General features: G+C 44.8%; 1 protein-coding gene across 6 annotated transcripts in view; it reads right to left on the bottom strand.

The window, feature by feature from the left end:
* Positions 1 to 17,450, bottom strand: part of FOXRED2 (FAD dependent oxidoreductase domain containing 2) — a 37,420-nt gene extending 19,970 nt beyond the window's left edge. For 2 of the 6 annotated variants that reach the window (XM_068117820.2, XM_068117823.2), the window contains exons 1-3: positions 17,316 to 17,408; positions 2,972 to 3,019; positions 860 to 1,153 (exon numbers count right to left, since the gene is read on the bottom strand). In XM_068117820.2, the coding sequence (XP_067973921.2) occupies positions 860 to 1,077 (218 nt within the window). In that variant the 5' untranslated portion in view covers positions 1,078 to 1,153; positions 2,972 to 3,019; positions 17,316 to 17,408. Of the gene's footprint in view, positions 1 to 859; positions 1,154 to 1,254; positions 1,409 to 2,971; positions 3,020 to 17,315 lie in introns of those variants that run through there. The other 4 variants (XM_068117821.2, XM_078777578.1, XM_078777577.1 and 1 more) reach the window with 3 other exon arrangements.
* Positions 17,451 to 17,851: the final 401 nt, after the last annotated feature.

Raw genomic sequence — 17,851 nt, 5'->3', positions numbered from 1 at the left:
AGCTTTATCCCAATCATTGGGCATGTACCACCTTTAGAGGCCATTTTTCCCCGCAATGCAAGGGTTGCCCTTTTTTGGGCACCATGGTTCCCTTTTTCGGGATAATTAGTACAGCTGTGCCGAGGCCACGGCGAACCGTGGTTCCCTTTTTCGGGCACCGTGGTTCCTTTTTTCGGGCACCGTGGTTCCCTTTTCAGGCACTGTGGTTCCCTTTTTCGGGCACCGTGGTTCCCTTTTTCGGGCACCGTGGTTCCCTTTTTCGGGCACCGTGGTTCCCTTTTTCGGGCACCGTGGTTCCCTTTTTCGGGCACCGTGGTTCCCTTTTTCGGGCACCATGGTTCCCTTTTTCGGGCACCGTGGTTCCCTTTTTCGGGCACCGTGGTTCCCTTTTTCGGGCACCGTGGTTCCCTTTTTCGGGCACCGTGGTTCCCTTTTTCGGGCACCGTGGTTCCATTTTTCGGGCACCATGGTTCCCTTTTTCGGGCACCGTGGTTCCCTTTTTCGGGCACCGTGGTTCCCTTTTTCAGGCACCATGGTTCCCTTTTTCGGGCACCGTGGTTCCCTTTTTGAAGCAATGTTTTACGGCCGGATGCCCTTCCTGCCGCCAACCCTGTTAGTCGCTCTCTTGCCACACACAGGGAATTACCAGTGAACTGGTACTCAATTTGCCGACCTCGGAAGGATGACAGGCTGAGTCAACCACCCTGGTGTTAGTTCAGCGATCAACCGGGACTCGAACCCAGGATCGTAGGATCCCAAGCCGGCACCCTAACCGCTAAGCCAACAGCAGGCTCCAATCATTACAACCCTAACCCTAACCCTAACCCTAACCCTCCAGTTTTGACACTATTCATCGTACTTGCGGTGCCGAGGGTAACGAACAAAGAAACTGCCACTGATGTTATTCCTTTCCAAGACGACGTAATCACGCCCGGCCTGCTGGAGAAAATAGGCCATTTGAAGGCCCCCTGGCCCGGCACCAATGATGCAGTAGTCTTTGTTTGTGACTTCGCACATGACAAGGACAAGGCCCGTCAAGATGGCTGCTGTGCCGAGGCCACGGCGGAAGGGGCTCATCGTGGTGACCCTCCAGATGCCGATGATCACACTCAAATGAACCCACAAATGATGATCTCACAAGATATCTGCACACCTACGGAAGAAAAGAAAACGATAATTTATAATGTTAGGCCTGAGAAACAACGACAGTGTTTGTAAAATATATAAACTGGAAAGGCACTCGTTAGAGCATACCTCCGCCAGGCTGAACGGTTTATGTTTTGTATCCCACAGATCTGGCCGGATCTGGATCCAGACCTGAACCAAAAGCTAATCAGTTTTTTCTTGTCACACACCCAACCTGTCCACCAAGTTTCGTCCAAATCCGTCCATAACTTTTTGACATGTCCTGTTCGCAGACAAACAGGGCCATGAAAACATAACCTTTGGTGGCAGAGGTAACTCTTTCTATTATTCGAATTAAAGGGTTTCTGTGCACAAAAGTGGATTTTCTGAGCTAAAAGTTGAGCAAAACCCAGACAAAACCCAAAACAAAAACCCAAAACCCAGACAAAACCCAAAACAAAAACCCAAAACCCAGAGAACAAACAGATCTTCACATTTCCTCGACACTTTTCCTATTTCTGATAAGTGAAGAAAAGGAGGCGGGTTACGTGATGTTATAATGCTTAAATATTGTACTTGGACAATCAAAAACGTCCTCGAGTAAAGTTCTCCATACGACTAACATCATTCAGAAAGATCCACAATGAATATGAAACAGCACGATTTTGTCCTTATATTTAACACTAGCCGGGGTACCTGAAATTGCCAGGTGCTGTTCTAATCGTGTTGGTATTTTGAAGAAATCAATTTTTTTTTTTCGTGAGGGACAAAAACACTTCCCTACACCCACTAAAGAATGTTGGCAGGGATCATTTAATATCACCTTCCACATGGTCATCATCGGCTGTCCGTCGAGGGGTCGACGAAGCACATAGCTACAAAAGCTTAGGCATGATAGAGCAATAAAAAGTCACCAAATTATACAATTTATTTTTTATTACATCAAAATATTTTCTGTCTAACACACTCTCTGGCACTCACTGATGAACCTCTGAATGTTTTATGAAGATCCGTTCAGCCATCTCTAAGAAAAATGGCGACACACACACAAACACAGACAGACACACACACAAACACAGACAGACAGACACACACACAGACAAACACACACAAACACAGATAGACACACACACAAACACACACACACACAGACAAACACAGACAGACAGACACACACAAACACAGACAAATACACACACAAACACACACACACACACACAGACAGTAGAGACAGACAGACACAAACACAGACAGACACACACACAGACAGATACACACAAACACAGACAGACACACACACAAACACAGACAGACACACACAAACAAAGACAGACAGACAGACACACACACAAACAAAGACAGACAGACACACAAAAACACAGACAGACACACACAAACACAGACAGACAGACACACAAAAACACAGACAGACAGACACACAAAAACACACAGACAGACACACACAAACACAGATACACACAAACACATACAGACAGGCACACACAAACACAGACACACGCACACACACAAACGGCTCTCTTAGTATAAATTTCCAAGCATTCTCACTGTAACGAACCAAAAACAATGGCGAATAGCAAATTATGAGCAAAATTTAAAAAGGGAGTACTCCGGAATTCAAAAAACACTCTCCGATCTAACAACGTCTGTAGCACTGAAAACGTTTCAAATTGGTGTCACGACATCAAATGATCACAAGATCGGTCAAGTCAAAGACGAAACCAATGCAGGAGAAAACAATTAAGTGACAAAAGAGTTTATACGTCAGAGAATGAAAATTGAGGGCAGGAGCCCCGACGTGGTCTCTTTGGTATCGTGAAATGCTTACCTGTTGGAAGAGGGTTCACCTGCCAAGGGAAACGGTCGAAGAGAGCATCTGGAAGCGACAACGAGCACATATTTATGAGGGCAAGGTATGGGAAGTGGGAAACAGGATGGACATTCCCTTATCTCTGTCCTGCGGTTCGACCGTTGTTCACGTTTGGTTTGGCTTGAACGTGGCGCTCGAATCAAAATGAAAACGTGAACCCGAACACACAAGCACAGACAAAATACTTGGAAGCCAGTGAGACAATTTTGATGAGACGTGGCAGATGGGTTCATGGTCGGCGAATAATGAAACTATTTCATTATTGGTCTCCTGTACGTCATCGGTGAAGATCACCTCTTGAGGACACCTTTGTTGCAATGTCATTTGAATAGAGAAGAGTAAGCGTTGACACTATTAAACAGGTGGGCCATTTGTCACAAAAGCTCCGTGTCCATGCAACCTCATTTTTAAAAAACGCCTCAAAAGGACTTCTTTATTTAATGGCCACAATTATTCCCACGTTCTTGTGGGATTAGCCGGGGGAATTTTTTTGTGGGATTAGTCGGGGGGATTTTTTTGTGGGATTAGCCAGGGGGATTTTTTTTGTGGGATTAGCCAGGGAAAATTTTTCTGTGGGATTAGCCGGGGGATTTTTTTTGTGGGATTAGCCGGGGGAATTTTTTTGTGGGATTAGCCAGGGGGATTTTTTTGTGGGATTAGCCAGGGGAATTTCTTTTTGTGGGATTAGCCGGGGGGATTTTTTTGTGGGATTAGCCAGGGGGATTTTTTTTGTGGGATTAGTCGGGGGATTTTTTTTGTGGGATTAGTCGGGGGATTTTTTTGTGGGATTAGCCGGGGGAATTTTTTTTTGTGGGATTAGCCGGGGGAATTTTTTTTGTGGGATTAGCCAGGGGGATTTTTTTGTGGGATTAGTCGGGGGATTTTTTTTGTGGGATTAGCCGGGGGAATTTTTTTTTGTGGGATTAGCCAGGGGAATTTTTTTTGTGGGATTAGCCAGGGGGATTTTTTTGTGGGATTAGTCGGGGGATTTTTTTTGTGGGATTAGCCGGGGGAATTTTTTTTTGTGGGATTAGCCGGGAGAATTTTTTGTGTGGGATTAGCCAGGGGGATTTTTTTGTGGGATTAGTCGGGGGATTTTTTTTGTGGGATTAGCCGGGGGAATTTTTTTTTGTGGGATTAGCCGGGGTAATTTTTTTTGTGGGATTAGCCAGGGGGATTTTTTTGTGGGATTAGTCGGGGGATTTTTTTTGTGGGATTAGCCGGGGGAATTTTTTTTTGTGGGATTAGCCGGGAGAATTTTTTGTGTGGGATTAGCCAGGGGGATTTTTTTGTGGGATTAGTCGGGGGATTTTTTTTGTGGGATTAGCCGGGGGAATTTTTTTTTGTGGGATTAGCCGGGAGAATTTTTTGTGTGGGATTAGCCGGGGGAATTTTTTTTGTGGGATTAATCGGGGGATTATTTTTGTGGGATTAGCCGGGGGAATTTTTTTTTGTGGGATTAGCCGGGGGAATTTTTTTGTGGGATTAGCCAGGGGGGATTTTTTTGTGGGATTAGCCAGGGGAAATTTTTCTGTGGGATTAGCCGGGGGAATTCTTTTTGTGGGATTAGCCGGGGGAATTTTTTTGTGGGATTAGCCGGGGAGAATTTTTTGTGGGATTAACCAGGTGAAATTTTTCTGTGGGATTAGCCAGGGGAATTTTTTTTGTGGGATTAGCTGGGGGAATTTTTTGTGGGATTAGCTGGGGGGAATTTTTTTTGTGGGATTAGCCAGGGGAATTTTTTTGTGGGATTAGTCGGGGGATTTTTTTCTGTGGGATTAGCCGGGGGATTTTTTTGTGGGATTAGCCGGGGGAATTTTTTTTGTGGGATTAGCCGGGGGAATTTTTTTTGTGGGATTAGCCAGGGGAATTTTTTGTGGGATTAGCTGGGGGAATTTTTTTTGTGGGATTAGCCAGGGAAAATTTTTCTGTGGGATTAGCCAGGGGGAATTTTTTTGTGGGATTAGCCAGGGGAATATTTTTTTGTGGGATGTCGGGGGATTTTTTTTGTGGGATTAGTCGGGGGATTTTTTTGTGGGATTAGCCAGGGGGATTTTTTTTGTGGGATTAGCCAGGGAAAATTTTTCTGTGGGATTAGCCGGGGGATTTTTTTGTGGGATTAGCCGGGGGAATTTTTTTTGTGGGATTAGCCGGGGGAATTTTTTTGTGGGATTAGCCGGGGGAATTTTTTTGTGGGATTAGCCGGGGGAAATTTTTTGTGGGATTAGTCGGGGGGATTTATTTTTGTGGGATTAGTCGGGGGATTTTTTTTGTGGGATTAGTCGGGGGATTTTTTTGTGGGATTAGCGAGGGGGATTTTTTTGTGGGATTAGCCAGGGAAAATTTTTCTGTGGGATTAGACAGGGGATTTTTTTTGTGGGATTAGCCGGGGGAATTTTTTTGTGGGATTAGCCAGGGGGAATTTTTTGTGGGATTAGCCAGGGGAATTTCTTTTTGTGGGATTAGCCGGGGGGATTTTTTTGTGGGATTAGCCAGGGGGATTTTTTTTGTGGGATTAGTCGGGGGATTTTTTTTGTGGGATTAGCCGGGGGAATTTTTTTTGTGGGATTAGCCAGGGGGGATTTTTTTGTGGGATTAGCCAGGGGAATATTTTTTTGTGGGATTAGCCGGGGGAATTTTTTTTGTGGGATTAGCCGGGGGAATTTTTTTTGTGGGATTAGCCAGGGGAAATTTTTCTGTGGGATTAGCCGGGGGAATATTTTTTTGTGGGATTAGCCGGGGAAATTTTTCTGTGGGATTAGCCAGGGGAATATTTTTTTGTGGGATTAGCCGGGGGAATTTTTCCGCCTCTACAATGAGAGTGTTTCTGATTTTGATGTGCAGTACTGTACTGGTTGTCTCATTTTGTTGATGTCAAAAGCCCACCACGGTATATCCGAAATGGTTTGGATATATGGACCAGAGCTCGGCTGTATCGCGTTAAGTTCCGGGTCAAGGATGATGGCACGGTCACCCACATTCCTAATGGGAATGTAATTGGGATGGACCATGGGGAAGTGTTTTATGCTGGTCAGCCAAAAGTATGCCGCAGGTGCGCACAACTGGACCACTTTGTATCTGCATGAAAAGAAACATTTTTCACAGTGTGGCTAGTGGGGACATTTCAGGGAGCGCTGCACCTCTGAGGTTCGTTGCAACCTTTGTAGTGCAATGGGGCACACTTTCCACTCTGCCCGCAGAGCTACGCGAACAAGATGTGTGTCTGCGGGTGGGGGTGGGGGTGTTGACCCCAGGACTGGCAGAAGTGTGGTGGCTGGTGTGCCTGTTCCCTCTCTCCCCATAGTAAAATAGGATGGGAGGAGGGGGAAGGAGGAGGAGTGAGAAAAATGGTGGACGCTGTGGTCCCTTCGACCAAGGAAAAGCACAGCCAGATGGTAGAGGCAGGGGTTCCATCGGTGGCCTCCATCTCCAGTGTTTGAGAAAATTGCGAAGGAGGAAAGAAAGGAGGATTATGCGGCACAGCATGTGGACACGGGATTGCAGGAAGCCAAGCCCTCAACGAGGGGAGGAAAATGAGGGAAACAGCACCTCCACAGATTATGAGGACATTGACGCAAGTGGCTGGGAGGTGAAGAAACGTGGGAGGAGGGGCTGCAATAAGGGGAAGGCTCCAGTAAGGGAAGGACCCTGGCCCATTTGTAAGGCCAAATGAATAAAGAAGGACCTTGATGAGGCGAGGAAGGGCTGCCCGGACCCTCAAGTAACTTTGGTGAACCTCCTCCCGCCATCTCCCCTGTCCACGCACGCTCTCCGCGTGGATGCCGCCTTTGCCCCATCCCTGGGCTCCCTGCTGCGGGTTGGAAGAGCGACGGGGGGGGGGGGCGGGGGGAGGATGAGGGGGTGGGGCTAAACATGGGAAGGGCTGAACTTTGGGATTTTGGTTTTCTTGGATGAAATGAACTTGTGGTGAACCTTTGGTTATTTTCATTGTTATTTACTTGTTTGATTATTGTTTTTCATTTAATGTTCATTTACTTATTTGATTATTGTTATTTATCAAGGAAGACCCAAAGCGCCCCTCCCTTTATATTCGGGATCGTTTCTCTGTGTGCAACTTTAACATTGGGACTGAAAATTAGTTTCTCAGCTTCTACTGGACGAAATCGGCTGCAAATTCCATAAGTAAATGCTTTGTACGTTGAGGTAATATGTTCCAAATTTCAGCATCGTCCGTTTATGCATTCTTGAGTTATATTTAGAAAACCCTCAAAATCACGTTGGTGTCTGTCCGTCCGTCCGCCCAAAATGTGTTGGCGCTCATATCTCAAGGGCTATACGTTGAAACTAGCTGAAACCTGGAATACACATCGGCCAACAGGTCTAGATGATGGCTTTCGAAACAAATTCCACATAAGTGCTGTAGGTTTTGCTTTAAAATATAAATACATATAAATACTTTCTGGCCCAATGGCCTAATGGATAAGGCATCAGACTCCTAAGCTGGGGATTGTGTGTTCGAATCCTGTCTGGGTTGAAAAAAAAATTCCCCTTACTTTTTCAAGTCTTTTATATTGTCTTAAATAAAGTCTTGTACGATGAACATACACATTTTGTTTGTATTTAAAATGCATCTTGTGAAAAATACCAGGGGCATAGAAACGGCCTCTTTATATGGGATGTGCCATGTGACAAACTATAGAAAAGAAGGGACATTCTTGTGTAAAATACCTGGGGCATAGAAAAGGCATCTTTATATGGGATGTGCCATGTGACAAACTATAGAAAAGAAGGGACATTCTTGGGTAAAATACCTGGGGCATAGAAAAGGCATCTTTATATGGGATGTGCCATGTGACAAACTAAAGAAAAGAAGGGACATTCTTGGGTAAAATACCTGGGGCATAGAAAAGGCATCTTTATATGGGATGTGCCATGTGACAAACTATAGAAAAGAAGGGACATTCTTGGGTAAAATACCTGGGGCATAGAAAAGACCCCTTTATATGGGATGTGCCATGTGGCAAACTATAGAAAAGAAGGGACATTCTTGGGTGAAATGCCAGGGGCATAGAAAAGGCCTCTTTATATGGGATGTGCCATGTGACAAACTATAGAAAAGAAGGGACATTCTTGGGTAAAATGCCAGGGGCATAGAAAAGGCCTCTTTATATAGGATTTGTCATGTGGCAAACTATAGAAAAGAAGGGACATTCTTGGGTAAAATACCTGGGGCATAGAAAAGGCCTCTTTATATGGGATGTGCCATGTGACAAACTATAGAAAAGAAGGGACATTCTTGGGTAAAATGCCAGGGGCATAGAAAAGGCCTCTTTATATGGGATTTGTCATGTGGCAAACTATAGAAAAGAAGGGACATTCTTGGGTAAAATACCTGGGGCATAGAAAAGGCCTCTGTATATGGGATGTGTCATGTGGCAAACTATAGAAAAGAAGGGACATTCTTGGGTGAAATGCCAGGGGCATAGAAAAGGCCTCTTTATATGGGATGTGTCATGTGGCAAACTATAGAAAAGAAGGGACTTTCTTGGGAAAAATGCCAGGGGCATAGAAAAGGCCTCTTTATATGGGATGTGCCATGTGGCAAGGTATAGAAAAGAAGGGACATTCTTGGGTAAAATGCCAGGGGCATAGAAAAGGCCTCTTTATATGGGATGTGCCATGTGGCAAGGTATAGAAAAGAAGGGATATTCTTGGGTGAAATGCCAGGGGCATAGAAAAGGCCTCTTTATATGGGATGTGCCATGTGGCAAGGTAAAGAAAAGAAGGGACATTCATGGGTGAAATGCCAGGGCATAGAAAAGGCCCCTTTATATGGGATTTGTCATGTGGCAAACTATAGAAAAGAAGGGACATTCTTGGGTAAAATACCTGGGGCATAGAAAAGGCCTCTTTATATGGGATGTGCCATGTGACAAACTATAGAAAAGAAGGGACATTCTTGGGTAAAATGCCAGGGGCATAGAAAAGGCCTCTTTATATGGGATTTGTCATGTGGCAAACTATAGAAAAGAAGGGACATTCTTGGGTAAAATACCTGGGGCATAGAAAAGGCCTCTGTATATGGGATGTGTCATGTGGCAAACTATAGAAAAGAAGGGACTTTCCTTTCTTGGGGAAAATGCCAGGGGCATAGAAAGGCCTCTTTATATGGGATGTGCCATGTGGCAAGGTATAGAAAAGAAGGGACATTCTTGGGTAAAATACCTGGGGCATAGAAAAGGCCTCTGTATATGGGATGTGTCATGTGGCAAACTATAGAAAAGAAGGGACATTCTTGGGTAAAATACCTGGGGCATAGAAAAGGCCTCTGTATATGGGATGTGTCATGTGGCAAACTATAGAAAAGAAGGGACATTCTTGGGTGAAATGCCAGGGCATAGAAAAGGCCCCTTTATATGGGATTTGTCATGTGGCAAACTATAGAAAAGAAGGGACATTCTTGGGTAAAATACCTGGGGCATAGAAAAGGCCTCTTTATATGGGATGTGCCATGTGACAAACTATAGAAAAGAAGGGACATTCTTGGGTAAAATGCCAGGGGCATAGAAAAGGCCTCTTTATATGGGATTTGTCATGTGGCAAACTATAGAAAAGAAGGGACATTCTTGGGTAAAATACCTGGGGCATAGAAAAGGCCTCTTTATATGGGATGTGTCATGTGGCAAACTATAGAAAAGAAGGGACATTCTTGGGTGAAATGCCAGGGGCATAGAAAAGGCCTCTTTATATGGGATGTGTCATGTGGCAAACTATAGAAAAGAAGGGACTTTCTTGGGAAAAATGCCAGGGGCATAGAAAAGGCCTCTTTATATGGGATGTGCCATGTGGCAAGGTATAGAAAAGAAGGGACATTCTTGGGTAAAATGCCAGGGGCATAGAAAAGGCCTCTTTATATGGGATGTGCCATGTGGCAAGGTATAGAAAAGAAGGGACATTCTTGGGTGAAATGCCAGGGGCATAGAAAAGGCCTCTTTATATGGGATGTGCCATGTGGCAAACTATAGAAAAGAAGGGACATTCTTGGGTAAAATGCCAGGGGCATAGAAAAGGCCTCTTTATATGGGATTTGTCATGTGGCAAACTATAGAAAAGAAGGGACATTCTTGGGTAAAATACCTGGGGCATAGAAAAGGCCTCTGTATATGGGATGTGTCATGTGGCAAACTATAGAAAAGAAGGGACATTCTTGGGTGAAATGCCAGGGGCATAGAAAAGGCCTCTTTATATGGGATATGTCATGTGGCAAACTATAGAAAAGAAGGGACTTTCTTGGGAAAAATGCCAGGGGCATAGAAAGGCCTCTTTATATGGGATGTGCCATGTGGCAAGGTATAGAAAAGAAGGGACATTCTTGGGTAAAATGCCAGGGGCATAGAAAAGGCCTCTTTATATGGGATGTGCCATGTGGCAAGGTATAGAAAAGAAGGGACATTCTTGGGTGAAATGCCAGGGGCATAGAAAAGGCCTCTTTATATGGGATGTGCCATGTGGCAAACTATAGAAAAGAAGGGACATTCTTGGGTAAAATACCAGGGGCATAGAAAAGGCCTCTTTATATGGGATGTGCAATGTGGCAAGGTATAGAAAAGAAGGGACATTCTTGGGTGAAATGCCAGGGGCATAGAAAAGGCCTCTTTATATGGGATGTGCCATGTGGCAAACTATAGAAAAGATGGGACTTTCTTGGGGAAAATGCCAGGGGCATAGAAAGGCCTCTTTATATGGGATGTGCCATGTGGCAAGGTATAGAAAAGAAGGGACATTCTTGGGTAAAATACCTGGGGCATAGAAAAGGCCTCTGTATATGGGATGTGTCATGTGGCAAACTATAGAAAAGAAGGGACATTCTTGGGTAAAATACCTGGGGCATAGAAAAGGCCTCTGTATATGGGATGTGTCATGTGGCAAACTATAGAAAAGAAGGGACATTCTTGGGTGAAATGCCAGGGGCATAGAAAAGGCCTCTTTATATGGGATGTGTCATGTGGCAAACTATAGAAAAGAAGGGACTTTCTTGGGAAAAATGCCAGGGGCATAGAAAGGCCTCTTTATATGGGATGTGCCATGTGGCAAGGTATAGAAAAGAAGGGACATTCTTGGGTAAAATGCCAGGGGCATAGAAAGGGCCTCTTTATATGGGATGTGCCATGTGGCAAGGTATAGAAAAGAAGGGACATTCTTGGGTGAAATGCCAGGGGCATAGAAAAGGCCTCTTTATATGGGATGTGCCATGTGGCAAACTATAGAAAAGATGGGACTTTCTTGGGGAAAATGCCAGGGGCATAGAAAAGGCCTCTTTATATGGGATTTGCCATGTGGCAAACTATAGAAAAGAAGGGACATTCTTGGGTAAAATACCTGGGGCATAGAAAAGGCCTCTGTATATGGGATGTGTCATGTGGCAAACTATAGAAAAGAAGGGACATTCTTGGGTGAAATGCCAGGGGCTTAGAAAAGGCCTCTTTATATGGGATGTGCCATGTGGCAAACTATAGAAAAGATGGGACTTTCTTGGGGAAAATGCCAGGGGCATAGAAAAGGCCTCTTTATATGGGATGTGCCATGTGGCAAACTATAGAAAAGAAGGGACATTCTTGGGTGAAATGCCAGGGGCATAGAAAAGGCCTCTTTATATGGGATGTGCCATGTGGCAAACTATAGAAAAGATGGGACTTTCTTGGGGAAAATGCCAGGGGCATAGAAAAGGCCTCTTTATATGGGATTTGCCATGTGGCAAACTATAGAAAAGAAGGGACATTCTTGGGTAAAATACCTGGGGCATAGAAAAGGCCTCTGTATATGGGATGTGTCATGTGGCAAGGTATAGAAAAGAAGGGACATTCTTGGGGAAAATGCCAGGGGAATAGAAAAGGCCTCTTTATATGGGATGTGTCATGTGGCAAACTATAGAAAAGAAGGGACTTTCTTGGGAAAAATGCGAGGAGCATCGAAAAGGCCTCTTTATATGGGATGTGCCATGTGGCAAACTATAGAAAAGAAGGGACATTCTTGGGCAAAATACCTGGGGCATAGAAAAGGCCTCTTTATATGGGATGTGCCATGTGGCAAGGTATAGAAAAGAAGGGACATTCTTGGGTAAAATACCTGGGGCATAGAAAAGGCCTCTTTATATGGGATGTGCCATGTGGCAAACTATAGAAAAGAAGGGACATTCTTGGGTGAAATGCCAGGGGCATAGAAAAGGCCTCTTTATATGGGATGTGCCATGTGGCAAACTATAGAAAAGAAGGGACATTCTTGGGTAAAATACCTGGGGCATAGAAAAGGCCTCTGTATATGGGATGTGTCATGTGGCAAGGTATAGAAAAGAAGGGACATTCTTGGGGAAAATGCCAGGGGCATAGAAAAGGCCTCTTTATATGGGATGCGCCATGTGGCAAACTAAAGAAAAGAAGGGACATTCTTGGTGAATATACCAGGGGCATAGAAAAGGCCTCTTTATATGGGATGTGCCATGTGGCAAACTATAGAAAAGAAGGGACATTCTTGGGGAAAATGCCAGGGGCATAGAAAAGGCCTCTTTATATGGGATGTGTCATGTGGCAAACTATAGAAAAGAAGGGACTTTCTTGGGGAAAATGCCAGGGGCATAGAAAAGGCCTCTTTATATGGGATTTGCCATGTGGCAAGCTATAGAAAAGAAGGGACATTCTTGGGTAAAATACCTGGGGCATAGAAAAGGCCTCTGTATATGGGATGTGCCATGTGGCAAGGTATAGAAAAGAAGGGACATTCTTGGGGAAAATGCCAGGGGCATAGAAAAGGCCTCTTTATATGGGATGCGCCATGTGGCAAACTATAGAAAAGAAGGGACATTCTTGGGGAAAATACCAGGGGCATAGAAAAGGCCTCTTTATATGGGATGTGCCATGTGGCAAACTATAGAAAAGAAGGGACATTCTTGGGAAAAATGCCAGGGGCATAGAAAAGGCCTCTTTATATAGGATGTGCCATGTGGCAAACTATAGAAAAGAAGGGACATTCTTGGGTAAAATACCTGGGGCATAGAAAAGGCCTCTTTATATGGGATGTGCCATGTGGCAAACTATAGAAAAGAAGGGACATTCTTGGGTAAAATACCTGGGGCATAGAAAAGGCCTCTGTATATGGGATGTGCCATGTGGCAAGGTATAGAAAAGAAGGGACATTCTTGGGAAAAATGCCAGGGGCATAGAAAAGGCCTCTTTATATGGGATGTGCCATGTGGCAAACTAGAAAAGAAGGGACATTCTTGGGGAAAATACCTGGGGCATAGAAAAGGCCTCTTTATATGGGATGTGCCATGTGGCAAGGTATAGAAAAGAAGGGACATTCTTGGGAAAAATACCTGGGGCATAGAAAAGGCATCTTTATATGGGATGTGCCATGTGGCAAGGTATAGAAAAGAAGGGACATTCTTGGGTGAAATGCCAGGGGCATAGAAAAGGCCTCTTTATATGGGATGTGTCATGTGGCAAACTATAGAAAAGAAGGGACTTTCTTGGGAAAAATGCCAGGGGCATAGAAAAGGCCTCTTTATATGGGATGTGCCATGTGGCAAGGTATAGAAAAGAAGGGACATTCTTGGGTGAAATGCCAGGGGCATAGAAAAGGCCTCTTTGTGTGGGATGTGCCATGTGGCAAACTATACAAAAGAAGGGACATTCTTGGGTAAAATACCTGGGGCATAGAAAAGGCCTCTTTATATGGGATGTGCCATGTGGCAAGGTATAGAAAAGAAGGGACATTCTTGGGTGAAATGCCAGAGGCATAGAAGAGGCCTCTTTATATGGGATGTGCCATGTGGCAAACTATAGAAAAGAAGGGACATTCTTGGGTAAAATGCCAGGGGCATAGAAAAGGCCTCTTTATATGGGATGTGTCATGTGGCAAACTATAGAAAAGCAGGGACATTCTTGGGTAAAATACCTGGGGCATAGAAAAGGCCTCTGTATATGAGATGTGCCATGTGGCAAGGTATAGAAAAGAACAGACATTCTTGGGTGAAATGCCTGGGGCATAGAAAAGGCCTCTTTATATGGGATGTGCCGTGTGGCAAGGTATAGAAAAGAAGGGACATTCTTGGGTGAAATGCCAGGGCATAGAAAAGGCCCCTTTATATGGGATGTGCCATGTGGCAAACTATAGAAAAGAAGGGACATTCTTGGGTAAAATACCTGGGGCATAGAAAAGACCCCTTTATATGGGATGTGCCATGTGGCAAACTATAGCAAAGAAGGGACATTCTTGGGTGAAATGCCAGGGGCATAGAAAAGGCCCCTTTATATGGGATGTGCCATGTGGCAAACTATAGAAAAGAACAGACATTCTTGGGTGAAATTCCAGGGGGATAGAAAAGACCCCTTTATATGGGATGTGCCATGTGGCAAGGTATAGAATAGAAGGGACATTCAAAAAGTCTCGTGTGCATGGTGGACTACCCTTGTGTTCTTCGGTGGAACCAAGTAATGCTCCAGGTAAGTTCATATAAAGGGGCACCAATTTGATTCATACACCTGTATGAAGAAGTAAATGTATTATATTTGCCAGATGTAGGGCGCACATACCATATAAAAGGGCCTTTTCTATGCCCCTGGCATTTTACCAAAGTTTTGTTTTGATTATGGCTTTGATTTCTAGTTTGATAGGGGTTTTTAAAAAACCTTTTTGCTACTAAAGGCTTCGGCCATTAAAACCTCAGTAACTTTGACAGAGGGGTGATTGTTGGGGCGCGTTTGGCAGGAGCTTTAGTAAAAAAGACAGCTCAAGTTGCTAATGTTTCATGAGCAACGGAGTTTAAGGTGATGTCAGCATGGAAAGCCGAGGGAAAGACATCATCAGCAAAGGGCAACTGTGGGCGGAAGCGCATACTCCGGGACCATGATATCCGTGCATTAATTTGAAGTGCAAGGTAAATCAGGTGAGCAACTGCGGATCAATTGATTGGAAATTTCAACCTGGGGCGCGAGCAGCCAGCATCATCAAAAACGGTCCACCGAGAACTCCACAAAGCGGGATACCATCGTCGGGTTGCAGTGCACATACCGCTCATCGCACCTGGAAATACACGTTTGCGAGTCCAGTGGTGCAAAAAGCACAGGCAATGGACTACCGAGCAGTTGAGAAATGTGATATAGTCAGATGAATCATCCTTCATTTTGTTCTCGACAAATGGACGAGTGCACCTGTGGCGCCAACCTAGAGAACTCTACAACCTTGAGTACTTTGGTTCCGACAGTGAATGGTTCTGGTGGTTCTGTAATGTTGTGGGCGCATTTTCCTGGTATGGTTTGGATACAGTCGTTCCCTTAGAAGACATGGTAAATGCCAATCGCTACTCAATGGTACTGAGTGATCATCTTCACCCCATGTTGCAGCATTTCTTCCCTGCCGGGAGGAGTGGGATGACAACGCCTCCATTCACAGAGCACTTGTGGTTTATTATTTTTATTTTTTTATTTTTTTTGTATACTGAATCGAGGCTCGTGAAAGAGCGAACATTTACTTCACAAACAAATCAACCAGACAAACAAAATATATAAAAAGAGGGAGCGGAAAACAAGATGGGGAGAGAAGGGGAAGCACACAAACACAACATTTGAGAGCAGGGAGATGTGTGGAAGGGAGAGGGCTTGGGGGGGGGGGAGGCGTGGGAAGGGGGGGGGGGTGGAGGGAGAAGTATAAAACACAAGGACACCAAGGACTTCCAGGACAGGAGTTGGTATTTCAAAAAAGTGGAATTGGGGTGAAATTAGCGGGGGTAGAAAAGATCAAGGTTTTGGATGGGGGAAGATAAGAGATGGTGGTGAACAGCTGTTTCAAAGACCTTGAGGGTGGAGTGGGATTGAAGAGAGTGAGGGAGTTTGTTCCAGAGGCAGGAGAAAAGAGGAATGAAGGAGTGAAGGTGAGCAGAGAGTCTTGATTTTGGCAGTTTGACCATAAGAGGGTTGCAGGCAGATCTTGTGCGACCTGTAGGAATATTTGCGGGACAGAGCCCAGAGAGATCTGGGGGGGCAAGGCCAGAGAGGAGTCGGTAGAAGATGGAAAGACCACCAACCTGCCTGCGGTGAGTGAGTGAGAGGCCCTTGGAGTTAGCTTCATCGCGGGAGATTCCAATGATTCTTAATGCTTTGGTTTCAACAGCGTGAAGACGAGCTAGGTGTGAGGCAGGAGCACCAGCCCAGAGGGGAGAGCAGTATTCCATTGAGCTGCGGATGAAAGCCTTGTATGTGGTGAGGAGCTCAGGTGTGCCAAGGAAGGACTTCGCACGACGGAGGATGCCCAGTCGGCGACTGGCTTTGGAGGCCAGATTTGAAATGTGGTTTTCCCAGGAAAGATCATGGCAGATAGTGAGACCCAAAAGCTTGAGTGACAGAAGTTCTTGGAGAGGATTATTCAGAAAGTGGATGGGAGGGTTGTCCAGTCGGTCTTTTCGGAGAGACATCATAAGAGTGTGAGATTTGTTAGGATTGAAAGACATGTTCCACTTGTTTGCCCAGTCTGTGATTTGCCAAATCGTTTGATGAGCATGACACTACCATTATCCACATGTCATGGCCTTCTCAGTCACCAAATCTGAACCCAATCAGGCACTTATGGGATATTCTAGAACTTCACCTGCGACGGCATTTTCCACCTCCATCAAACAGGTGCGAGTTGATTGACTTTCTTGGGTAAGAATGGTGCCGCATTCTTCCTGCATAATTGCAGATGCTGGTGGACAATGCCACAGCGCACACAGGCCGTACTGGCTGCACAACGCTCTATTAATCGACTTTACATTGGTGTTTCCATCTTTTTTCCACTACCTGTGGATTACAATAGATCTAGATGTGGGCAGACACCTTGAGGAACGGGCATAGCGAACTTGGATATTGTTGTGGAAATGGCTCCCAGGGGTTAATGTTTTTTTATTATTGAAGTTCGTCCTAAACAAGGCTGAAAGCCATTATATTGAGTACGAGAAGGAAAAAAAGAGGGAAAACTGGCAAAACCTTCACCTCGTCCAGAAACAAGGAAACCCCTTCACAGGAACACTGTGCAGGAGGAGGTAACTAGGCCAGCTGGGAAAAATAAATTTTCCTACCCCCATTGGGTGTTTTTCAGGAGACACCATCTCCGAGGATAATAAATAAATAATTGCTCACCATGAGTGTGCACATCACTAAGAGTAAGGGGCGGGGCTTGTGTTCACACATCACTACCTGGCGGTGTGTCCACGCGACGCGCACCTATTAACACCTGCCATGCGGGAGGGATTCGAATCTTGCACTTCAATAGTATGTCTTGTCTCCCCAAATCGTTAAGATGTACAATTTACCTCATTCCGTGAATGTCTACATCCTGCACGTGAAGTCGAGCGCAGTCCCACAAATAGTCTTCTTCTTCCTCCTCTCCTCCTCATACACCACTCGAGCTTCTTCTTCTTCTTCCACTAAACTGCGTTCTCTCGTTTACTTCACCAATCGATGAATATAACACATATTATTTCTTCACCAATCGATGACTATAACATTCATTTCTCACCTCTAACTTTCAAACGTACCTTCCACTCTGACATCCGCCCGCCCCAAGCTGAGGTAAACCATGAAAATCGCCATTTTACTCTTCAAAACCTCTTTGTCGTGCATGGTATATCATGTATGTGTTGTTGATTATTTATTTTGTTTAATTGGGGATGTAACGATCGCTTAATGCTTCATCGATCAGCTACCATGACGACAAGGACGCACGATCAATGAGACCGACGAAAGCCATTTGGCCCATGACGTCACCGCAACGTCGACACCCGTGGGTATTCTTCTTCTTCTTGTGACGGAATCGTAAAATAATTGCAAAAAAGTGTTAAAATAACTC

This window comes from Myxine glutinosa, chromosome 5 (genome assembly GCF_964187855.1).
Source record: "Myxine glutinosa chromosome 5, kmMyxGlut1.1, whole genome shotgun sequence".
Lineage (NCBI taxonomy): Eukaryota > Metazoa > Chordata > Myxini > Myxiniformes > Myxinidae > Myxine > Myxine glutinosa.
This window is presented reverse-complemented; position numbering and strand designations above follow the sequence as displayed.